The sequence below is a fragment of the Podarcis cretensis genome, assembly GCF_951804945.1.
Source record: "Podarcis cretensis genome assembly, chromosome: 7".
Classification (NCBI taxonomy): Eukaryota; Metazoa; Chordata; class Lepidosauria; order Squamata; family Lacertidae; genus Podarcis; species Podarcis cretensis.
The window spans coordinates 73,497,440-73,523,875 of record NC_137176.1 but is presented as its reverse complement, the minus strand read 5'-3'; the positions used below and the strand labels follow the sequence as shown (position 1 = coordinate 73,523,875).

Genomic DNA, 26,436 nt, shown 5'->3' with positions numbered 1-26,436 from the left:
GCAACGGATTGGATCAGGCAGTGGAAGCACTGAAAACTCACTGGGAGGTAAAACCACCAGCATCCCAACTACATTATTAAAGCTAATTACATTACCTGTGAGCATATGCAAGGAATCCTTCCAACAGCTATTCTACTTATTTAACGTTCCCCACTCTGGGTGGCTTATACAACATTTTAAAATGTTGCATTACAAACAGAAAGCTCGGGAGCTTTGAAAATTAGTAGTTTTACAAATGTAAATTGGAATTTATTTTTAAAAAACACACACCCAGCATTTATGCACTTCCATCCCCTAGATGGAGCACTCTCCCAATGCATTTGCAGCAAAGTTGACTACAGCTTTTCCAGCAACATAGCTCAAATGCAACAGTAGTAGGTAAGTGAATGTCACTCTCAAGCATCATTTTTAGCTTGCCAGTCCAAACTACCCATGCTCAAAGAAGAAACCAAGTAATGGAGAAGGGCAAGTATTCAATTTTAATAGTGTGAGAGGCCAGAAGGTGAGCGCAGTTCCCTTCCCCAACTTTTGTCTCCCAAGTACTTTTCTCCTAAGCAAAGTGCCAATAGTGGTAGCAATCTCAGGGTAAGAGGTCCTAGAGAGACGGCGAAATAGGTGGTTCATCATTCCTCACCTTCCCACCCCTTTTGCTGATAAGTAAGGCTCACTAGGGATGTGGGTGGCGCTGTGGTCTAAACCACTGAGCCTAGGACTTGCCAATCGAAAGGTCAGCGGTTCAAATCCCCGCGACGGGGTGAGCTCCCGTTGCTCGGTCCCTGCTCCTGCCCACCTAGAAGTTCGAAAGCACATCAAAGTGCAAGTACATAAATAGGTACCACTCCAGCGGGAAGGTAAACGGCGTTTCTATGCGCTGCTCTGGTTCGCCAGAAGTGGCTTAGTCATGCTGGCCACATGACCTGGAAGCTGTCTGCGGACAAACGCTGGCTCCCTCGGCCTACAGAGCGAGATGAGCGCGCAACCCCAGAGTAGTCCACGACTGGACCTAACGGTCAGGGGTACCTTTACCTTTACCTAAAGCAGCCTTTCTCAACCTGTGGGTCCCCCATATGTTGGTGAACTACAACTCCCATCCCCTCTAGCTAGCAAGGCCAGAGCTCAGGAATGATGGGAGTTGTAGTCCAACAGCATCTGAGAACCCACAGGCTGAGAACCGTTGACCTAAGCCTCACTACCTACTTCACTTTAGGTATGGTTCAGAGTAGAACCATTTAAATTAATGTATGGTAGTCATGGCGATTTCAGTGGATTTACTCAGAGTACAACTCAGTCAACATTTCATAATAATATGCGCTGCTCTGGTTCGCCAGAAGTGGCTTAGTCATGCTGGCCACATGACCTGGAAGCTGTCTGCGGACAAACGCTGGCTCCCTCGGCCTACAGAGCGAGATGAGCGCGCAACCCCAGAGTAGTCCACGACTGGACCTAACGGTCAGGGGTACCTTTACCTTTACCTAAAGCAGCCTTTCTCAACCTGTGGGTCCCCCATATGTTGGTGAACTACAACTCCCATCCCCTCTAGCTAGCAAGGCCAGAGCTCAGGGATGATGGGAGTTGTAGTCCAACAGCATCTGAGAACCCACAGGCTGAGAACCGTTGACCTAAGCCTCACTACCTACTTCACTTTAGGTATGGTTCAGAGTAGAACCATTTAAATTAATGTATGGTAGTCATGGCGATTTCAGTGGATTTACTCAGAGTACAACTCAGTCAACATTTCATAATAATAATAATAATGGATTATTATTATTGTCATTCCCAGTCCTGGTTTGCAGAGAAAGTGCAAACCACAGTGTGCCAGTTCATACATCCCTCTCTCAAGCAAACTGTGGTTTGCTGCAAACCAGGGGAGAAGGGGATCATGGTACAAAAAGAGTGAATCCAAGAGTCACAAAAAACTTGCTCACATACCACAAAATCATAGTATGACATGTCTAAACTGGCCTACAGTGTTATCCCCCTCTAAAATGAGGGAGCACAAAAGGTAAAAATTACTGGCTTACTAACATGCTATATTTCTTGAGGATTTCAAGCTATGAAACAAAACTGCAAGCTTCCCTTGGTTATATGCACATCGCCCAATTAAATCAAATTCATTTACGTAAGTATGCAATAGTCATTTGTTGAGCATCTCCCACCTCCCTGTCTCCGAGGGGCAAATTACCCCCTTGCTCATAGAAGTGAAAACATTCTGTGCATTTCTGCTCCTCTATACCACAGTTCCAATGAAAACAACAAGCTGCACCCTCTTGCTGGCAGAAGCTTTGCACCTTGTACACAAAGGTTGTGTTCATAGTAAATTCCAACAGTTTGCTTTAGTGCTGTATTTAGACCTGGAAATGTTCCTGGTCCAGGAGGTATCCTGGACCAGGAACATTTAAAGCATGTTTAAAGCATGTATCCTGCTTTAAACGAACACCTAGAAATGGAAGATAAAGCATTACTTTTTCTCCCCAAAGTGCTGCTCCCCCCCCCCAAGCTACGAACAGGATCAATAACTAGTATTCCATTTACTGCAGATATCCACATGCAGGGCTGAGAACCGAAGCGAAAATATTGTCTTTTGACTCTACAGAAACCTGTTTTTCTACACAGCCTTTGATACACCTTTCACTCGAAAGAAATGAATAGAAACTGAGACAAACAGAACAGAGCAAAACTGGGTTTTTTATACAGACTGGCAAATGAAGTAGATTCAGATTCAACCTACTTAAAGAAACCAATGTTAAAATATATGCTCTGGTAGGGTTTCTTTAACCACACTTGTGTATATCTACCCATCTGATCCCACTTCTAAAAACACTGTAGTGTGGGAATCAGTGACTAAGAAGATCCTAAGCCTAAAAAGTTTCTCGGCCTGTGTGGTGACCTTTGTAGCAGCGTGGAGACAGGGCAGCCTTGAAATCATTTAGCTATGAGGATATTTGATGGTTTCAACTGTTTAAAAATCTTTGTTTTATCTTTATGGTTTTGGACACAATTATTATTGTTGCTATCAATATTGATTCCCATTAGATCTAATGAACAGACACACTTATTTTTAACTACTATCTTAGAACAGAAAGGCATAGCAATAACATTGATATTAATATTATTCTGCAAATAAAAAGTGTTCAGGGGAAAATATAAGGTCAGCCCTTGTTCGGCAAAGAACTGCTTAGTGCATGTATAACTTTACCGCAGCTTCATCAACTGTTCTGTTAGAACATTTTATGCCCCATATGGTATTCATTTTTAAGCACAGCTCTCCAGCACTCCTACATATGTTCAATAAATAATTCTGCTTTATCATCACTTAAGTTTATTTCTACATCATGTTATGGCTTAAGCATTTACTGTACATACAAGATCTGAAGAGACTGATGTTCAATAAATTTATTATTTTTATTCATTTCAGTGGCTTTTCATCATAGCAGCAATAAATAGGAATTTTATATCTTTTATAAAACACATTATTTAAGAGTGTCACTTTCACTAACATGAAACCATTGTTAACACAACTGGGAATTTAAAATTAGCATAACTCTTAGATAATTTGAGTTTGGACATGGAGCTGAGGAAAGAAAATCTATCACTGGGTAGCTTCGCTATTATTTAGGACTGGGTTATCTGCAGGGCCTCCAGCATGTCTTCTACAGCTTTCAGAGAGTACTTCGTCTCCTTCTTACTGCGACCTGCATACTAAGGGAAAAGAAAGATTAACACTTGTTTTACAAAACCAAGTAATGAAAAGTCACAATAAGGTACATCACCACCAATATTGCCAAGACTGCATGAGGAATCTTCTACTGCAGAAATGGACCATTAAAAACCAGTACCAAGATTTGACTGTAAAAATGCCCATTTTATGTCCCCTCTTGTGTGATGCCTACAGAATGCAAAAGGAGTGGGAGATTGAACATCTAAGAACCTGTGAGGGGCTTGTAGGCATCTCTGCTTCCACAGTGTCTCTTGCATCTCCCACCAGAAGCCAGGAGCTGCACAAGACTAAAGAAACTGCAGCCACCACCTGTGTGAAGAAACCCTACCCTAATTCCTTTGTCTCATGCAGCTTCTTAAACATAGTGGCAAGCCATCTCAGAAGATTTGGTTAAAAGACAAGTATTAACCCTCGAAATAAATAAAAAAGGACACTGGGCAGAAAGCACACCAAACAAAAGGGCCCATCCCACATGTACCTTCCATTACTGATGTGGAACCCTTTATCTGTACAGTAAGCCTGCAACTTATGCACGTTGAACTTGTGCACGTTCATTTGGCAAAATAAAAATAAAAACAATTTTAAAAGGGGTGAAAAGGAAGTGGAGGTCCAAGAAAAAAGACTCCAGCAGTCCCACCAACCATTGCACCTAATATGTTTTGACTATACGTGATTTTGGCTTTAGACGTGATTCCCAGAACATAAAAAGGTAAAGGTAAAGGTACCCCTGCCCGTACGGGCCAGTCTTGACAGACTCTGGGGTTGTGCACCCATCTCACTTAAGAGGCCAGGGGCCAGCGCTGTCCGGAGACACTTCCGGGTCACGTGGCCAGCGTGACATCGCTGCTCTGGCAAGCCAGAGCCGCACACGGAAACGCCGTTTACCTTCCCGCTGGTAAGCGGTCCCTATTTATCTACTTGCACCCGGAGGTGCTTTCGAACTGCTAGGTTGGCAGGCGCTGGGACCGAGCAGCGGGAGCGCACCCCGCCGCAGGGATTCGAACCGCCGACCTTTCGATCGGCAAGCCCTAGGCGCTGAGGCTTTAACCCACAGCGCCACCTGGTCCCAATCACATAACCCTGCATAAATTGTGGGCTTATTGTATTCAGTGTGGCATCCAATGCAAGATATCATATACTTAACAACAATAACAACTTACTTTTATTTAGCCTCTCATTGAAACTCTATCAAGAGGCTGCATACACTTCTTTCACAACTTTATCCATTGTTGAACCACTTAGGAATCACTGTCACCTAAATAATACTTTTCAAAGCACCTTGTACACATTATCTTACTGTTATCCTTAAAAGTATCATCCCCATATTGCAGACTGGAGCTAAAGACCTTGTAAATTCAAAGGAGAGATGAGATTCTAATCTCTAAGCAACATGCTTAGCTACTACTCTAATCTACTATGATAGTTTTGTAGGGTTGGGTCCTAACAACACTGAACAGAGTTCTTTCCATGCAAAAAGATTCCCACTATCTCCTACAAGCTTCAGCCTCCAGTGGTACCCCATAAGCAGTTCTTAAAGATTAAAAGCCTTTCAAGAAAAGGGTAGGCAGCTACCAAAAATTGTAGATTTCTCCCTTGCACAACAAAATGTCTACAACTCACACTTGGACCCAGCTTTTAGTGTTTATTTATATTTAACCAAAATCACAGATGTGAACACTGATGTAGCTGAAGAAGAAATCCCTAGTTTAAACCCTTACTTCTACCATGAACACACTAGGTGGCTGAAGACAGGGTTCTGTCTCTGAGTCTTAGCCTCACATCATGAGAAAGGATAATATTAGTACTGACATCACAGGATTGTTCCAAGAATTACTGAAATGATATATGTACAATGGTTCAGACACAATATATACATGCTAAGTATCATTATTCTAATTTAAGCTCACTAGTTCTTTTCATACCCCGAGCAGACAAGGAGATTTAGTTTGAATTTATTAAACATCTCGGATAAAATGCATTGTAAATTTGACTGTTGGTTTCAGGAGAGGTGGCAATATTGGTTGGATTTGCAGGAATCTGACACACTCATATAAAGACATAACCGGATTAACAGCATGCTTTGTATTAGCCATAGCTAAATATCAAAATTGTTTTTGACACTTATGAAACCAGCTGTAGACTTGATCTGTGCAGTGACTCTTAAGTGGTTGCTAGTGTTGTATCAATACAAATGTTTTTACTTATACCTTTTATTTATTTATTTTTTACATCTATAACACTGAAATGTACATACTGTACAGATTTATTTTTCTTATGACTCAAGGTCAATAAAAATAAAATTACTACTACTATATTTGTATTTTATTGTGCAAGTATTTTATTATTCAATTGTTTTATTTCATACACGTCCATACCTCAACTTTCTTTCCATGTGGTGAACATATGTATGATACAAAAGACTGGATTCAGACTTCGTTATCTTAAATCACAGTGAAATCAATGGGAACTAACAGCACAATCCTAACCATGCCTACCAAGAAGCCCTATTGAATTCAGTGAGACTTACTCCCATGTAAGTGGGGTGTAGACTGCAGCATAAGACATTACTAACTTTTCCAACTGATATACATGGGAACGATGTTTCCCTAACTTAATATGGATTCAACACAGAGCAAGTTAAGTGTTTGTTTTCTTTCTGATGTTGTTTAAACACATTTTAGAGCTGTCAACATTGTCTCCTGCTTAATATTCTATCCGACATCATGTCAACAACTGCACTGTGTAAAAAGCCAATGGAACTATAATTAACAAGAAAAAGAAAATGGGATATGCTGACAGAATGTTTACCTAAAATGTTAAAGAATGCTAAAGACGAAACAATTTTAATGTTAACCAAGTAACTCTTGTACCTACTTACTAGAAAAAAGGAAACAGCTACCAGATTTGAAACATCAACATTTAAACATTTAGTGTGACTCAGCTTTGATAAGACTAATATTTCTCAGCATGACAAGATTTGGCTATGGTACTCAAAAGTTAATAAGCTTCTATTTACATTACAGAAAAAACCACTTCTGAGTTTCATTTAGCAACATTTACTACAGCGATGTTGTCATTCCGTAAACTCAATATGGAGAGTTGAATGGCAGGATAGTAAATCATATTGTTTTATTTGATTGTGATCTGTCATTATAATGCAACGCTCTAAATGAAAAGAGAGAGATCTTGGCAGCTGTGGTGGTTTTTACATGTAACCAACTAAATGTCCTACAGTCTGCTGTTTATTTATACGGGCAAACGTATGGCTGTAGCAGTGATAAATGGGTGGACTATTCCATCCAAACTTCCAGGGGCAAACCCCGGTGGGAAATATGCTGTGTGTTAACAGGGCATACGTACAAATGGCAACGTGCAATGACACTCCTGAATAGCTCTAATACTTTTCAAAGGATTTGCACAGGAGAACAGCCGAGTGGATTGTACCTACAATGAGCTAGCTCCAGCACTTTCTTCATTATTTGCAGAAGATTTACCAGCTAATGATACATTCTACTAAGAATTATTCAGGTGAATGTAAACAGGAATTGTGCTAAGATTTTCACGTTCCATTCACTTCAGACAGTTTTTGCTCTTAAAAATTAACCTGTTTTTTTAATTATTAATTAATTATTTAGTAGGCTTATGTCAAAGAAGTTCCTAACTGGTAATTTGGTCCAAACCATGTATTGCAACATATATACCATTCCTTTGTAGGTGTAATTTCTTTTCAAGGGTTTGCCACTATCTAAAAATTTTTTCATGACCTATTCTCTTTTTTTTTTTAACATTAACATCTAAACACCCAATAAATTTCCAGTTTAATGCTTTTTTTCTTCTTCTTCAAGTACCATGGCTGTCCTGCATATGAGATTTCCTGATTTATTATGTGTTCCTTTTCTCTCATAATTAACACAATTTAGCAAATGTCTCATGACCCGATGACAAAATTTTGTGGTAAGACAGGTAATATTCCAGCTGGAACAAGACGGAAGAATTGTTAACCTGCCTTTGACCCCCTTGGACCATATTCAAAGATTAAGTAATCTTAACCCCAAATCTTAGAAGACTGAAGGTGAAAAATGGGGCCAGGTGTGTGTGTGTGGAGATAGCCCCAACCATATATTAACAGAGGTTTAACTGCTTAAGAAACTGATTATAGAAAAATCTCAAAGACCTTGTGCTTGATTTGAAAACTGCTTAAGGAATAGGGAGCTCAAAATAATTAGCACGATGCCTATTCTGTTTTAGGGACACTTAGGACAGCTCTGACATAAGACAGTAACAGGAGGAAAGGCCCTTGTTAACTTGAAAAATGGCTTCCTTTAATGACATTGGCATAGGCTTCAAGTTAGAACAAACAAAGCCCAATGGTGTCACAATCAATAAAAGCCTAGTTGGACATCTAAATCACTTCGAATTCTAGTTTATGACCAATTATTTTGTGTACTCCAGCATTAGGCACCAATTCAGCTGATGACAAAGCTTTTACTTCCCCGTCTCTCTGAAATCATGACTAAATTTTCTGTCCCAAATGGTTTGTAACAGAATCACCTCACCGCTAATAAACAACATGTGGATGCCTAACACTAGAGAATTTAGTCATGTGTCTAAAAGCATTTATCAGTGAAATTACTGAGTGGATCATATTAAGGGCTTAAAAAAAACAACACTTAACGTTAATCAAACTTGCACCTCTCTGCTAAAATGCTTCCATTACAGACACAATAAACTAATTGAAGGAATAGGAACCTATATTTTGCTTTGATGTTAAGCACACAGAACACAAGCGAGGATTCTTCAGTTTTAGTGATTTAGATATATTGTAGTTTATGTCATTAGTTCACAACTAATTAGTGCAGTTATTTTAAGGGCCCCAAACAGTTAAAACAAGCTGATTCTTTCCCCTTAAATCCCATAGTGGCCACACTACAACGTATAAAACATTATTATTATTATTATTATTATTATTATTATTATTATTACTTGTATTAGGGCTGTATCCACCCTTATTCAACCCACTTGGAGCTGCATGTTCTAAGTACATGTGGCCCAAAGTGGGTGTGGTGATCCCACACTCTTTCATTAACATGCCCCTCCTAAGCTGATCCACACAACTAGATCAACAGGGAGGTGGCAACCAGCATCCCCATTAGGGCACTGGGCTCTACTCACCTCTGCACTGTGTCTACTTGATTTTATTTTCCTTTTTCCTGCAGCTGCCAAAATGGATGGTTTTGTGTTTTTTTTGAGGGAGGGGAGAGAATTGCTTGGGAGATTGGACCAGGCCCCTGAACTGGGGACTAGATACCTTTGACATACAGAATACGAGTCTCCTTAAAAGAATCATTTGGCATGTTCATTTTTTTTCATTTGTAAGATAGCAACCTTTAGTAGAATAGTACTTATTGAGAACAGATTCACTCAATGTGAAGAAAGCCACCTACGAATTTTTCAGCCCTTTTGCTTCAGGCTCTTCAGTAGTTTCAGTGCAAATATAGAAACAGACCAAACCATACAATAAGCACAGCTCAACCAGGATTTGGTCTTTATTCAGTAAAGATTCTCATAGTACATTTTGCCCGAGTAGGGTGTTAACTTGAGATTTTGGCCAACTTCTAATCTACGTAATTGTATCTTGCATACTGAAATTCCCCTTGCAGTTTTCATCTAGATATGGTATTTGTCACTTTTCTGCTAAAATACAGCTGAAGTATGCAGTACATCACAAACATATGAAGTCACAAAGAAGTTCTGACATTTGTTTTAAATACATTTTAGTTATGTAAAATGTGAACTGTTCTGGTAAGTATCAACTGAGAGAGGGGCCAATTTGCAATTATTTTGATCCAGCTCCAACATAACTATGGAAATGGACCATAAGTTTACCAAAAAAAAAAAATAAATAAATAAATAAATAAAATACAAGCAGTGTTTTCAGATTTACACTGTGATCTTTGGAGACAAATTATATATACCATCAATTTAACAGAATCAGAGGAACAGTTCAAAACATCTCAAGACTGATTAAAGCTAAGCAATTAAATCCGACCAAATATCCCATAAATAATAGCTTCTTTTATCAAACTATTTTTTTTAAATTAAACTAAGGTAAGTTACTGGCTTTCCAGTCAAACTGCAATGGTGCAATATGGTAATGTTGCCAGAAATTAATTATATTTATAGTTGAGCAGACACTTAAATTTATGCACACATGGATGCACAAGGATTCCTTCAGACTATACACTCAAAGGTTAGACAACTTTTGCAATATATTCATATCCTCTAAAAAAGATGAAAAACAAAATAAAAATCCTTTTGTCCTAATGTTATTTTATTCTCTGAAATCTGCATGGCCTCTTTATGACTTTATCCCACACTCCTGCCTCCCCAATTCCAGTTGCCTACCACAGAGGCAAACAAGGTAAAAAGGTCTATTGTAACATGGTGCATGAAGCATATCAGAGTTTTAACACAGTACTCACCTGGTAAGCTCTATTTATTTGGTTTGCTGCCCAACCAGCGTACTTCATATTATCTTTTTTCATTTTTGCACTTGCCTTGGAATTGGAAGCAATATGGCTGGCAGACTAGAAAGCAGACAAAAAAACTAAATCAATAATAGAATCTTGCAAAATAAACCTACATACTGAATACACATGGAACGTGAAAAAACAGTGCAACGGGAAAAATGTGAGCATAGGTATTAAAACAAAACACATTAAAGCAAAAACTACAATACATTTTAAGTTAATAGTTTTTGATAACAAAATAAGCAAGTAAGAAATTGGACATTGTGGTTCTGCTAGTCTCTCTTTTGTTCCAAGGTAGGGACGGCAGTGAACTTTTAATATCTCTGCAAGCAGCAGTTCCCCATGCCACTTGACAAACCACTTTTGAGAGGCAGGGCAATGTCTAAATCAGTTTGTATATTGCATAGGGATCTGCTGTTCAAAGACAAACTCAAATGTTCATGATGCACTCACAAGCCCTGAGTTGCGTCTAAAGCAACTCTCTGGATTCCAGCCATACCATACCCTTAACAATTCTGAAAACTTGGAAGCAAAACTTCTAAAACCGAAGGCCTGAATGTGCATAAATATCATGCTATTTAAGTTACAAGTTCTAAAACACAAAATGTAAGAACAACTTCAAAAGAAGATTTGCTGTTAACATACACAAAGCAGGAATGATCTCGTTTCCAGAAATTGCGAACGTTTAGGACGGCGCATCCTGACTGCTAGTTCTATGGAAATTGTTATTTGATCTGGCAGCATTACAGAACCTCAAATCTTGTCAACAGGTAGTAAAAGCAAGCGTCGCCACAGACCTTGAGGGGGAAAAGGTTTCATCTGCAGTTTTATAAGATAAGTCAATATTTGATCCTCTATGCTGACAGCAATAAAAAATGTTTTAATCATTAAGTAGCCCTATTCTTATAAATTCCATAGCACTGCTGTTTAAGTAACATTAGAAGGAATTTGTAGCACTATTATAAAAAGTGTGTAAGCTGGAAATCAGCACTTCAAATACCGAGAATCCTTTACTTAATGCCTTTTTTATATATAAGAAAGCTTTGTCACTACAGCAGCTGTATGCACATCGCATGTTCTTAGCACAACAGAACAAGAATACAAATGGTGGTTCACCCCAGAGTGCATCTGGTGAAAAAAGGCTTGAGCTTTGTCCAATTATAGTCCTGCCTTTATCTCCCAAGAACTTATCGTCAAGAAGGGAACCTCAGTACAGTGGTGCCCCACAAGACGAACGCCTCGCAAGACGGAAAACCCGCTAGACGAAAGGGTTTTCCGTTTTGGAGGCGCTTCGCAAAACGAATTTCCCTATGGGCTTGCTTCGCAAGACGAAAATGTCTTGCGAGTTCCTGCGGGTTTCCCCCCCTTTTTTCCCCCTTTTCCTAAGCCGTTAAGCCGCTTATCAGCTGATCTGCTGATAAGCCGCTTAACAGGTGATCGCTAAAAGCCGCTAAACCGCTAATAGCGCTAATCCGCTAAACTGTCAATGGGCTTGCTTCGCAAGACGAAAAAACCGCTAGATGAAGAGAATCACGGAACGGATTCTTTTCGTCTTGCGAGGCACCACTGTAATTAGTAGGAATTTTTAGTTACCTTAATGCTTCAGCTAAATACTTTTGTACTGTACTTGAAATAGAATTGCTAAATTAAATGATTTAATACTTCAATGACACTAAGATGTGCTTGCCTATAATGATAGGAAGAGAAAAGTTGCTTTATTTGTTGGTGTTATATAAAGTTTGCTAAGGCTAGGAAGAAACAAGCCAAACCCGACTTATGCATCACACCTGACATCACACTTGCATCAAGGAGCATGGCATGTTTTTCCTGTCTCAACTCCACTTGCAAAGCTTTAAAAATCAAATTAATTATTTGGGGGGAGGGATTAAATGCCTTCATACTCACCATATAAAGTCCAAATAATGCTCTCATGTTTCTGTTGTTCAGCTTCAATGCCTGTGCAAAGTATTTTCTTGAGAGCTCAAGGTTTTCAAGCCCTCCTTGGGTATATTTAACCTATTTCAAATGCAAGATTGATGAGCATGTTTAATTTAACATTATGAAAAGTTGTTCCACTTATAATAAATCCCAGAAATGGAAATGTGAGCTTTTCCTCTGAGAGTGAAAAGAGTACCAGACTAATGCAGCTTGAAGAATGGAGTTAAAACGTGTAAGGGGTATTTGATGCTTAACTAAACTATTAAAAAAACAAACCAAGATGACAATTAAAGTGGTACCTTGGTTTGCAATTGCTTTGGATTACAACTATTTTGGATTACAACCACATCAAAACTGGAAGTGCGTGTCCCTTTTTTTGGATTACAACCAATGGGGGGGGGGAGGCCACACGGGCGAAAGCACACCTTGGGTTACAACCTGTTTTGGTTTACAACTGGACCTTCAGAACAGATTATGGTTGTAAACCAAGGTACCACTGTAGTGGAAAACAAAACGTCTCAGTACAACAGTCCGCTAACCAAATATGAGGATGCAAGCCAGCGGTACAAAAAAAGAATGCAGTAGAAGCCGTGGGAGACGACAAGTGGGCAGACTGCAGGGACAACATGCCTTGCCAACTGGCCGCTGAGCAAAGACAACTGCTAGCTACCCAGACTGTCCTGAAATACTCACCTCTGCAAATTGCTGGCAATATAAGTGGTTGTGGGGGTTAGTCATCATGAGTTCCTCCAAGCAAAAGGCTGCCTTTGCATAACTGAAGAACAAAACCAGAAAATCACACCATTATTATTATTATTATTATTATTATTATTATTATTATTACTAGTACTAGTACTAGTACTAGTACTATCACCACTAGTGCAGTTACAGGAGCACAGCAATACAGTGGTACCTCAGGTTAAGTACTTAATTCGTTCCAGAGGTCTGTTCTTAACCTGAAACTGTTCTTAACCTGAAGAACCACTTTAGCTAATGGGGCCTCCTGCTGTCGCCGTGCCACCAGAGCACGATTTCTGTTCTCATCCTGAAGCAAAGTTCTTAACCCAAGATACTATTTCTGGGTTAGCGGAGTCTGTAACCTGAAGCATATGTAACCTGAAGCGTATGTAACCCGAGGTTCCACTGTAGTGAAGTTTTTATACTCAAAGTTTTCTTCTTCATACAGAAGAGAAAGCAAAAGCACAGGCAGTGCAGTTTATGCTTTACACTCTTCTGATATTCATATGCAAAGAGGGACTCACAAACCTCACTCACAAGCAAGACACATGGCTCCAGGGCCCATCTGAGGCTCATTATCCCACGATATATGAGCTTTACCAGTTCCACTCTACACACTACAGCAGAAGAGGAGAAAATACTCCTGAAACTTGTTCGCACTTCTACTCTCTTCACCTCCCCCCTGCTATGCAACACTTGAACCTACTATGTGTGGGACATTTTTCTTCTCATGACCATGCCTTCCAACATATAGGGCCATGTGGAGAAACGTGAGTATAATAATATGTGAGTAAAATAATTTTATTATTTGTACCCAGGAAAGTGTCTGGGCGGAAATTGCTGAAATGTCCGGGAAAACCTGGATGTATGGCAATGCATGTCAGAATTGTAGGTTTTGGCGAATTCCCTTAAAAATAGCTCAGAAACTTAATTTTGCAATAAAAAATTGAAAACAAGCCCAACAACTTTTGTGTCCAGATTTTCACATTTTGAAATATGGCAACCCTATTTGTACCCCATCCATCTAGCTGAAACTAGGCTGTGCAAGGACACAGCCAGAAGTGATTCCTGCAATTGCAACAGCTGAGAAAGGAGTGCATTTGCTGTGAAGCTGCTGCCAGAAACATCCATGCACAGATGATTTCACAAGAATATGACCAACAAGTGTTTCAAAGACATGCACCAGTAGTTGTGTGGCAAACTGTAACTGGAAAATGTTAGATCCAAGCCAGTTTTAGTATCCAGTCATATAATAATAATAATAATAATAATAATAATAATAATAATAATAATAATAATACCCTGCCCATCTGGCTGGGCTTCCCCAGCCTCTCCGGGCAGCTTCTAACAAAATATTAAAATACAGTAATCCATCAAACATTAAAAGCTTCCCTAAAGTATTGCTAAACATTTTCACCAGGGCAGCTAAGATCAGTACCCTTCATTCCCATTAGCCTTTGCTAAGGCAGAAGGTTAAAAATGCACACTCAAGACACTATTGCACATTACTGCAGCAAATGCAAGCCCCAAACCCACACTCTGCTAATTAGTTAGTATATTTCTAGTTATCTTTCAAACAATGGTTCCTATAGCAGCCTACATAAAACTCAAGAATTAAAAACCTTCAAAAATGATGCTAAAATTCAAAATGATTACAAGAGCAAGCAGCAGTCAGGCTTACAAAGGCAAAGATAAGCATCAAAGGATGGAACAGAAAAGCACCATTTTTATTCTTCAAAGCAGGACCTCAGACTGGCCTTCAAAAACTCATTTAAAAGCAGAGCCACCACACAAAAAGCCTTGCTGTTTACTGAAGACAGCCTGATATCAGACTCCACCATGGTCTCTTGGTCTGGTGGATTGATTTGAAGCATGGATAGCCAACATTGTGCATTCTAGATTTTGCTGGACTAGAACCCCATCACTTCATTTGACAGACCCTGGACAATCTCCCTCTGAGGAGGAAGGATGAGGTAAATACAAGTGGGAGGTGTTTTTTAAAATACTCAGGTCCTAAGCTATAGGACTGGGAGCAAGTGCAACTTGTAAATCACTAGCATATGATCAAACAGGCCAAGTTAAGAGTCTTGCAGCCCTAGTTTGGATCAGCTGCATTTTCCAGATTGTTTTCAAAGCCAATCTACATACAAAGTATTGCAATAGTCTATGGACATTAGCCAAAACCTTTGCTCATGCAGCCCACATCCTCTGACACCCAGGAATTCTATATTCTTAGCAACAGGTGAGTCACTAGTGCATTACAGATTTGCCCTTGGCACATTCTCTGCTGTTAGAAGGACGCACTAACCAAGATCATTTAAAGACAAAGGGTGGCATTCAAATAAGTTTTATCCACAGTAGACCCGCTGGAGTTAATGAACATGATTAAGTTAGGTCCACTAATTTCAACAGCTCTACTCCTAAGTAAAACCCATTTAAAACCAATTATCTTAGGCACACTTTATTCTTTGCTAAACTGTAGCTTTTCTGCGTAGAACATTTAGAAGCAAGGCTTGGTAATTACAGGACAAAACAGCACTTTCTATGAGATGGGAAGTATGTGTTCATATTATTTGCTTTTTAACAGTGGTGGGAGCCTGCAGTCCATGGGCAGAAAGCGAAAAAAGTGGGGGTGGGGTGGGGCACAATGCAAAACAGAAGGAAGTGTCAGAAAGAGAAATAGTAATTGGTTCTGGCTTTGGCCACTGCCAGTATGCAGCCGAAGAGATTATGGCCAAGCGAATGTGGCTCTCAACAGAAAAAAAGCTGCCCACCTCTGGTTTATTGTCATAAGTATTTATAATTTACCAAAACAGTATTTTGGATAGAAGTAAAGTGAGTTTTAATATAAATAAAAATTTTAATGTGCTTGCATTCATAAGTTCTTATTTCATTATTATTTTTTAAGTCACCTCTAATTTTATCCGCCCTGCCTTTCCCCCCTGATGTTTACAAACTTTGAAAATGTGTGTGTGTGTGTGCACATTAGCCTTTTTTTCTATGCGGGCTTTAGTACAGAAAAGCTTCTGCCACAATAAAATTATTACTCTTTAAGGTTGTATAAGAGTCTGATGTTCGAGCTGTAAGCAAACTAATATGAATTCCATACATTTTGCTGACTCTTAATTAAATAGTAAAAGTGGCATCCTACTTGATCCTCAGTTGACTTACTGAAATCAATTAGTGACTTTATTTTAACCTCTCCTAGCTGACCCTTTAATTCTGCCATTGATCTATCAATTTTTTCCTCTATTTTATCAAGTTTATTGTCTAAAATTTTTTCAGTATCTTTTATGTCTTTCCTAATTTCCACCAGGATTTCTGCAATATCTAGCTTAAATTCCGCCTGTTTTGAGTTCCTTCTATCTGTTGGGGTGGCTACTGCCCCTTTCTTTCCTGCCATTTTGTCGTCAATTCAAAGTCACTCTGAAATCAATTAGTGACTTAATTGCCTATTGATTTCCATGGGTCTTCTCTGAGTATGACTTAAATTGAGACCACAAAGTTTATTATAGTACTAAACATTGCACAAAAATATCAGGATGTTTGTTGCAGGACAATTTCTTAACACACATTGGAAATCTGAACACTAAAATTATCTATTAAATTCTATTGTCAAATAGGTCATGTTATTTCTGCTGTGAGAAACAGCTGTTTTTTGAAACCCAATGGAATAGCTGCCTTTTCTCCTGAGAATCTCATTATTTGTCTATTCTCTGAAAAGGAAGGAAGGAAGGAAATATCGTAGTACAATTTAGACCTGGGCTGAAAAAATAAAGATGGAAGAAAACCACAATTATTTGCCATGGAATGAAGGTCAGAATTAATGCCGTGATATTACAAAACTTGAACTAAGGCTTTGAGCTAATCCACTCACACTGGGATTTCCTCTTGTCATTAAAGCAATAAAAAGCTAACAAAAACATTAAATATCCAATAAGAAAGTTTGTCCAACACTCAACATTCTTGACTGCATGGTGTCTTTTACCCAGGAGAGCAAATACCCATTTTAAACTTGCAGACTGTGAAGAAAGCACTAGAGTAGACTTTCAAACCATATCATTAGTATGATTCCTCAAAGAAGAAAATGCCTAAACCTTACATGCAGTTCATGCATGCCACTCCTTAAATATAGAGCATAAAACAATTTAAGTAATGTTGCTAACCTGTCGGCCCTAGCTGTCTGTAGCTGTCCCCCACCCCCCCACCCCCGACAGTTTCACCTACTAGGTGAAATTTATTCCCATCACTATTAAAACAAACACAAAAACAATTTTCTGTCATTTAAATAAAAAAGAAAATAAAGGGACCTTGCAGCCACAAAAGGCTACTTAGGATATTGCTTATCCTACTAAAATGAAATTGTTTATTTTCCAACAGATGCCTTAGTTACTATTTTCTTCCTTATACATAAAAAAAAACCACCCTTAGTTTTAGGCTTCGCAAATAACTTACTCATGTTCATTGATGTAAAGTTCTGCAAGTTCATGCCAGGCTTCTTGGTCACCAACAAATCTAAAAACAAAACAAAACATGGAGAATTCTGCAAAATGAACAGCAGGGAAGAAAAAGTAGTAAATCAAATGTAAATTCCATTTTAATTAAAAAAGATTTATCAGAATAGCAAAACACAATACGTATTCTTATAAAACACTCACTGTTCCAGATACTCATTCAACTCCCGGATGGCTTCTGCATTTTTCCCCTGGGCTTTTCGAATGGCAATCTTACGCTTTCTTGCTGCCTGTGGGTTGACATTAACAGAGGATTATCTGCTCATAATTCCCTGGGTTTTTGTGAAGCAGGCAATTTGACTGTGCAAATTATTATCTCAATGCCGGAGGAATTCCACTGCAGAGCAACTGCTCAGCTGGAGTTTATAAATATACCCTATGACATCCTGCTGAGAGATTAAAAAACTTCTTGCTGTCACATTGCGTAGGTTTTACTTTTCATGTGAAAACTGTATGGAATCATTTCAGCCAAATAAGTGATTGTCCAGATTCTAATAATTACAACGCAGCAGGGGATGCTAATCTTTATGCAGTCCAAGGTCTGCCATCCTATCAGTTCTTGTGCTGTGTCTCAGGGATAGCCAGGCACTGAGGACATTTCACTACAATTTCCCCCAGGTTTGAAAAAAAATATTATACTTAAAGTAGCATTACATAACTAAATAGACGTCTTGGTTTGCTGAAGCTGCCTCTGCATGGTGCGAATGACAACAATGCTGTACGAAGGTTTTCTGACAGTACACAAAATTTTGTAACATTTCAGTTTCCCTAACACAACTATTTCACCTTCAAGTTACCGGGCAGCTATTTCATCAAATTAACAACTTCATAATAGGGAAACAAAGAGTCACACCCTAAAACTTTAGTCTGGGAACATAAGCCATCAGGCAAATTACTGAGCCAACTGATCCAGCTTTTAAAAAACTGACTTCACTTACAGCCGCAGAGCTGACAGTTCATTACCATGAGAGGGGTTCTTTCTTTCCACCTCTGAATGCCATTCCTTCAGAAACACACAAGGAGGGCCTCCTCAAATGGTTTGGAATCAGACTTTCCAGCGGCTGCTGCTCTATTTGTAAACCACAGAATTCCCACACAACAGAAGCCATTCAGACCCCCTAAGCCCTCTTGCTAAGGGAAACCTTATATCCTTTTCTAGAGCACATGTATAAACTGATCATTATCTTGCACGAACTCCTAGCTGACATTTGATCACATCAGAGGACTACAAAGTTTGGTCGAGAGTGTGTAATACCAGGTTCTAAGGTCACCTGTATCATGCAGTAGATGGAATTCCTTGCTCTACAACCAAGCAACTTTCGTGAACTCCAGGAATTTTAATTGTTCAATACCCCGCTTCTTTCAGCAGTCTCAATCCCCTCAAAAATATTTTTTTTAAAAAACACCCCTTCAAAATACGTTTTGAGTAGTGAAACACTACTGCTATATATCAATATATTAAAGTTATATTGTCTATTTGCATTAGATAGTGATATATTAAGTTACATTTTCTATAATGAAAGCCCATGTTATGTTCTTATTGAAGGGGCTTTTCTTTGAAACTTTGTGAAATTCTGAACTTGATAGATCTTCTGTTGTTATAACTTAAAATACCTTTCTGTGCTTGGCCAACTGACTTGCATATCGCCAGTTTGAAGAGACTCCACAGTAACCAGGCATTTATTACACCCCCCTAAATATGTGACGCCGTTCATCTCCTTCAACAATCCAAGTCAGATCATAGCCCCAAACATCTTATAGGCATACTGCCAGAAACAGACATAAAATGGTTTGTGCCCAATCCTATTATACTACCCACCATCCCTAATGGAAGAATGGATACCCTCTAGTTGTAAAAACATGGAATTGACTGGCAGGTTTAGAGAATCAAAGCTATTTCATACACTGCAATTTCCAAAATAAAAACTAACTGCTGTATTGAAAAAGCCATAACTATTCTCGCTCTCTCCCTCCCTACACACACAAACACGCATAAAAGGTCTGATGTGAACTACAGTTCAGTATTCTTTGCACAATCCATACTTAAAAGAGAAAGCACAACCTACTGTTCCTATATTATAGGACATACAAACTGGCAGCATTCAGACATCACAATAAATCACAGTTAACAGTTGGTCATTCACGAGCCAATCACACCCACTTTACTCCTCCCCACTAATGCTGGGGAGAAACAAACCATAATCCCTTGCTTAGTGTTATGTCTGAACCTATAGCCAAGGTTTGTTCTTGGCTTACTGATGGTGGTTTGAAGAACAGGCTTTTTATCCTATTCCAGTAGTATAATGAATTTAGCTAAAACTGTTTGGAATACTTAAGATGATATTTAGGTGATGCAATTTACTTAGCAGACTTGCTCCAACCTCGACTGTCTATAGTCTTTTCAAGCAAAGTCAGTACTGTTTAACTCAAGCTTCACATAAATTTTTAAAACCTGCAGAAATTCTTGTGGAGATCAAACCTATCTTCTAATCATTCCAACAGAAACTATTATTTCTGTCCTACTATGTATTCTATTACCTGTTGCATTAAATGTAGAACAATATATATTTTAAAAATAACCAGAAACAGGAAACCCATTCATCTCTAATGGTATGACAACTGATTAATGGAATTGCCACCAGCGGAAAAGTATTCAGATAGTATTCTTCACTAGGTGGGTAGGAAAGTGAGAAAATGATTCACTTCAATAAGCTAGAATGTGTCTGTAAAAGTATTTGGAATTCATCTCAAAACAAGAGATTCTTGAGAACTAGTCTGACATACAAGAGGATTCCCCCCCGCCCCCGCTTTTCATTAAAAATGTACTTCAGGACCTGGTCAAAATGTGTCTGCAACCAGATCCGTTTTGCTTGACCGTGCAGAACTGGTGACATAGAATTTCCCCCTATCCATTTCCCAGCATTCAGAACAAAACCCTACAGAGATTACTGGCTGGCTCTGTAAAGCCATCATTCTTAATGGAAAGATATAGGTCATCTTAAAGGAACACTTATGCTATAATTAGTATCAAATGAGCCAAGGTGCTTTAGTATATCCCATATTTCTTTATTAAACAATGAACCATTCCAAACTATTCGTTTAAAAAAGGCCAATAATCCCCAATTTGGCTCAAGAACTAATCCTCCATTTGTCATGATTCTTTTTTAAAAAAAATAGCATTAAGTAGACTCAAAGTGAAGTGAGGATTTGAACATGTGTCAACTTCTGCATTTGATTAACAAGAGAAACTGACACTAAATTTGGAACGAGCTTTTACCAGGAGGGGATTTTGAAGGTGATGACTTTCATGAGAAAGAACTCTGCAACATTTTAGATTGAATTTAAAAGAAAAAAACACACAAAACAAAGCAGAAAATATGTAAACCTGTAATCCTTAACATTGCTCATAACATTGCTTTTTAAAGCGAAGATTAAGTTATTTCTCCAAAGATGGAACACTGGATTCCTCTGGATCTCTGTAATGTTAGGGAAGATACCATTATGGTGGGGTGAGGAATTTTTTTACTTTGGACTCAATAGTTTCATGGCAAACCTCCAGGAGCCGTGTATTAAAAATAAGTGTTGCCAAAGGAAGAAAGCTCCTTGGCATGGAACACAGATCACACATGTACTTGTATGCATGACGATGGCATAGTAGCTCATAAAATCAAAGAGCCCAACTCCAATGTAAAGCAGTACCACGGCACATCACAGCCACTGTTGGCGTCACTGCACTAGTGGTTGTGGACAGGTCAGTAAAAGTACATTTGCTTGACATTAACGGTGACAGGGTAGAGATTCCCTCCTGATCACTTGTATCTTTATGCTGTGAACCGCCCTGAGATCTTTGGATAAATGTCTTAATACAGACATTGACCATTTTAGGCTTATTGGAATAATTTTTGTTATACAATTTGGACAATATTTCCGTGTTCAGCACCCACTGATCAGTATCTGTCCTGTGACCAACATTTGAAATAAAAAGCAAGTAGGTTCACCAACGGAACATCAAAAAGCAATAGCTGAAACAGTCAGGCTACATTTTAACATACTCAGAATACAGTACTGAAGTTTAATATGCATGTACATCTGAATCTAACACACATTTGATTCTGGACTTTTAAGAGATTATCATACTTACTCCCTATTATTTGCAAAGTCCCAAACTATGAAATAACATACTTGCTTCATACATTAATGCCATTAATTAAGACAGGGAGGAGTCTTAATTTTATCTGTTATATATATACATTTTAAAAAATCATCTGTCCTTGTTTTGTGAGAGAAACAAAGCAAAGAACATTTTGAAAGAGTATGATCTCCTTTTACTCAGAATCTTTATTGTGCCTTAATTATAAAAATATATTATACAAGTGCTTCTTCTTTATATGTTAACTGTTCCAAAAACGAATATGTAAAGCAATGAATTTGCAGAACACTGGAGAGCACAACTGAGAATTGAATACTTCTCAATTTACTAAAATTATTAGCATGTCAGAAAACCAGTGTTAAGCATAAAAAACCCTGAAACACAGCAGTATATGTAACACAGTGCTAGGACTTCCAAGTTTTGCTATAATAATTGTTGTTGCTTATATTTGTTAAACATTTAAAAACAAAATTATATCTCAATTTCATATAGTAAATAAACATTTTAAAGGATTATCACCTCCTTTTTGTTGATCCATGCATTATGATGGGTACACAATATTGAAAGATTTTCTCTAACTGAAATGACTGGAACTTTTTAGGGAGGTAGGAAGCAATGACTCGTTTCCAGAAGTTTAAAATCCCTAAGACCAGGAGATATGGGAAACCAAATGCTGCACTCATTTCCTCTCACTCAGTCAGTTTCTCCTGATATGATTGACTTTCAGAACCCAACTTCATCTGCTTTTTTCCAGTAACTCAGGATCACTTTTTGGAGAACGCTCTTGGTGCAGTGAATTTTCAAACTGGAAATCTAAAAGACGCACATCAAGAGCTTGGAGGAAGAGATGAATTCCTTTCCAAGGATTCAACTGGCTGAAGCTAATGGAGTATAACAGAACCTGGACATACATAAGACATATTGCTCACAACTGTTTTTTCACCACATGTCAAGGCTACATGGTCCTTGCCTAGCACCTGAACTATGACTTTCAAGTGCCTCATTTTTAATTTAGGGTTTTAAATGACCCTTTCATATTAATTTAGAAACTGAAGTCTTTAACGAATGTTAAAATGTTTGCTCCCATCTTCATTTCATAGCTGTAGAATGCAATAATGACTGGCACTAGGATGCACTTTTCTATTACATAACCTAGTTTACAACTCTCTGTACGCTAATGGAAAAAGCTGTTGGATATTAAAGTTGTTTTTAATCCTTGTGCAGCCCCTATCTTTCCTGTTTCAAACTGTCAGCTCCTGCAATGCATGATTTTTACATGACTTATGTGAACAAAAGTCTATGTTTCACTTGCCAAACAAGAGAAAATGTTTAATATATCTAAGCAACTCCATGTGTCAGCACACCAGAAGAGACTGCTTTAAGCTCAAGTTAGTGCCAAGACAAACTCAGCAATAGTTTCAGTTTAAAACCATGAAGCATTTATTTTCCTACAGCAGCCATATGTGCACATGGAAATAATTAACAGGTAGATGACATATAAACAACTCCAATACCTGACAATTTATCAAAACTTTCTACTTAACCTTCATTCTTTAGAATACAAAAATCAAACTAGCCAGTACCTAAAGAATAGGAATTTCATCAATATTGTACAGATTTTAAGAAGGCTAAGAAATGCAAGTAATCAGATGTTCTAATATTTCAATATGTAATAGTACTCTTTTCAGAATTACTGTCTGGCAAATTTAGGATGCTTTTGGAAACAGTAAGAGAGGATTCATAGTCAGCAGAAATAATATAAAAGTACAAAGATGGGTGTGAAATGAACAGTGTCATTTTAAAAATGTTTCCAGAAGGCATTATATATTATTGTTTATTGGAGGCTTCATTGTCCATTAGATATCTGTCACAACATATAGTATGAAAAAAATAATTTTCTACAACCTTGTAGCCAGCATGTGAATGCATTTCCATATTACCTATCTCCCTGGACTATTAAAAAAAACCACGTTCTCTATACAAAGCAACTGGCATATCGCATGAATTCAAATTAAACAATATTTTCAACTGGCCCCAATATGACAACTACTCATATTAAGAATGCACTGAATGGAGTTTTGCTTTTCATCAAAATTACTACTTTTGGTTCAGCTGGACTTGTTTTAAAAAGGCTACAAAGCTGTCTGCAATTTGGACTATTTATTTTCAGCTAACAAAATTATTTAGATCCATTTTTTTCCTCCCAAACCAATAAAGATTTTTAAGACCAATGCTCCATGAGTAAAGTTCCAATCAACCCACTGTCTTTAATTTACAGCTGCTTCCCTGTCTCAACTCAAAAAGGGAAAAAATATGGTTAAATAAAACTCACATTTTAACCTCCATCTAGTAATAAGAAAGCATGATTTCAACCTTTCAAACAATAACTGGCCCTATAAAGTTGTCTCTTCATTTACAGCTAATCCACGAAGATGGAAATGAAGCCTCCAATCAAAGTTACCGACTTTCAGTGCTAAAATTTTCCAGGAAACATTTTACAGTTAACATGGACAGGTAAAATGAGCATGAGTACACATTCTATCATCTTCATTAGCAGGACTAGCCCTAAAAGCTAAAAATAAATACATACCTTGTCTTCTCTAATCCACTTATAAAATGGAAGGCTATGACTATTTATATTAAACTGAAGGTTGGGCCCATTTAAATTAAACTGAACAAGAAAATTAGTCGGATAGATTCCTGAGAACAAAGGGTTGGAGCCAAAGGTGTCCTTCCATGAACAAACAGAAAGGAGACAATGTTCATCGATTCACCCTCCTCACTATACACCCATGTACTACCTCTCACACTGTTTTTGAGTGTTCTCCAGGCATTCAGTCCAGACTATGGTGGGGAAGATAGAAGGGCAGTGAGAATTATCTCTCCCCCATTTCACTCACCTCTGCTGAATACTGTTGGATGAAAGGCCCTTCTGAGATTGAAAGGGCATCTCTAGATCCAGGCCAGATTTTCAGTTATTTGCCATGGAAATTGAAACTGTTTTAATATCTGATTGGGAAGCATGACAACACTTTTTCTACTTGTTTCAGCAAACTGTGCAGATCTACTTCACTTCCCTCTCACGCAAAAAATAACAATTCAAAATTGCAAACTGGAAACTTCAAAAGAGTTGAAAAATAATACACTGAACTGTTGTTGTTCTTTAATTTGCCTTCTGAAATGTGCTACATATATTGGTATAGGTGAGAAACATTGAGATAAACTCAGTACACTATCAAATATATTAAATTCAGATATTTCCCACTTCAAAAATTTTAACCCAGGGCGTTCAACAGTACTGGCAGGAAGTATGTAACTCAAATGTCATTTATCTGTTCAACTTACAGTATTAGTTGAATCTTCTTGTAAAATCCTGTCATATAGCTGGATTGCATCATCATACCTGTTATAAGGCACAAACAAAATATTTGCAGCTTAATTCATCAGAGCTCTAGCAACTCCATATAGAGCCTTTCACCCCAACCCAGCAAAAGACGCACAGGGACACAACTGGTGCACACCAGGTTCCATTAAACTGAATGAAAATATATTCAAGATTCAAAGCTCACCCCTCTGCATGTGCGACTCATTGCACGTGATTCAACCTGGATGGTAAACTCTGTTCAACACCTTACTCATTGTGTTCAAATTTGGTTGTACTTTTCAATGTGTTTTCTGTATTGTTTGTGATTACTTTTGTTATATTTATAATTATGTAAATCCTTTCATGTTGTAAGCTGCCTTCAGCATGGTTTTTACCTATGGGAAGGTAGGATACAACTAAAATGATAATGATGATGTAACTCCATGGGTGGGTTTGTTTCTTGTTTTCCATTACTGAAAAACTGTTCTGAGCTGTCTTGAACATCATTTGATTTCAAAGTAATGGGCTATGAATCTTAAAAATAAATAAAAATATACTTTTATCATCAGCTTTACTTTCTGGCCAAGACAACAAAGATAAGAGCTTCAAGATTCTGGATCACACAAAGGATCCACTCAGTCAGTACTATATACTCTGATTAGCAGTCACTCTGCAAAATTTAGAAAGCCCTTCTCACAAAGATGGCAATAATTTAAACTGAAACTTTGGGTGGAATTCAATATAGTGATAAGAAGACTGGGGAGGAGAGCTAAGAAAGCCCTGTTACACTCATGGGAGTCCTTGCTCTGGTTTCTGCTAGCAGAACAAATAAGTTGATTCTGGCCCACTCTGTCCCTGAAGCATGGCTTCTCTTCTTCATCACCAGAATAATCTCGCTTGTACCGATAATCCTTTCAAAGAACAGCCTTCAAACATATGTCACATTTTCAAATGCTTTCCCTTGCCATATTCCAGACCAAGTATTAAAGACAACACTGGGGCAAGGGGAACTCCAGCTTGCAGGAAAGCAGGCAGCCATTTCACATGCTTACATTCTATTTTACCTCCAGTACATACAATCTACGTTTCCTGATGGGAATGCTACCTGCTGCCTCGTGGGACATCTTTGGGAGAAGAAAAGCCTAAACTACACAAATCGGGAGTGGAGTCCCTAAGACGGTTGGGTGGCATCTTGTATGGCCTGCTTCCATCAACTCCTGCAGCCAAGTTGGAGCCAAATGGATTGCTTGCTTTCCTTTGGAACACATCAACGAAGCCAAGAAGAGACTTGTTGCCCGGGAGCCCAGGACCTCCATGCACACTGCCCAGGCTTGCACCCTGAAGAGGTCACTGCGGTGCTGCTAACATAGCAAAAACAATGTGAGAGGCAGCAGTTACAAGTTACTGCTATCTGCAGCCACAGCAGGCACTGTGATTTTCCAGCAACTTGACTTCGCTCCCAGAGGTGCCCTCTATGGTTTCTC

The 26,436-nt window shown here is 38.4% G+C and overlaps 1 protein-coding gene across 1 annotated transcript in view; it reads right to left on the bottom strand.

Moving 5' to 3' along the window:
- Positions 1-3,383: 3,383 nt before the first annotated feature.
- The window catches only part of EMC2 (ER membrane protein complex subunit 2), a 42,105-nt gene continuing 19,052 nt past the window's right edge, over positions 3,384-26,436 (bottom strand). Inside the window, exons 5-11 of the mRNA XM_079984503.1 lie at positions 24,934-24,991; positions 17,583-17,668; positions 17,380-17,439; positions 12,880-12,961; positions 12,154-12,264; positions 10,201-10,305; positions 3,384-3,699 (exon numbers count right to left, since the gene is read on the bottom strand). Coding sequence (XP_079840629.1) covers positions 3,613-3,699; positions 10,201-10,305; positions 12,154-12,264; positions 12,880-12,961; positions 17,380-17,439; positions 17,583-17,668; positions 24,934-24,991 — 589 coding nt within the window. The 3' untranslated portion in view covers positions 3,384-3,612. The remainder of the gene's footprint in view (positions 3,700-10,200; positions 10,306-12,153; positions 12,265-12,879; positions 12,962-17,379; positions 17,440-17,582; positions 17,669-24,933; positions 24,992-26,436) is intronic.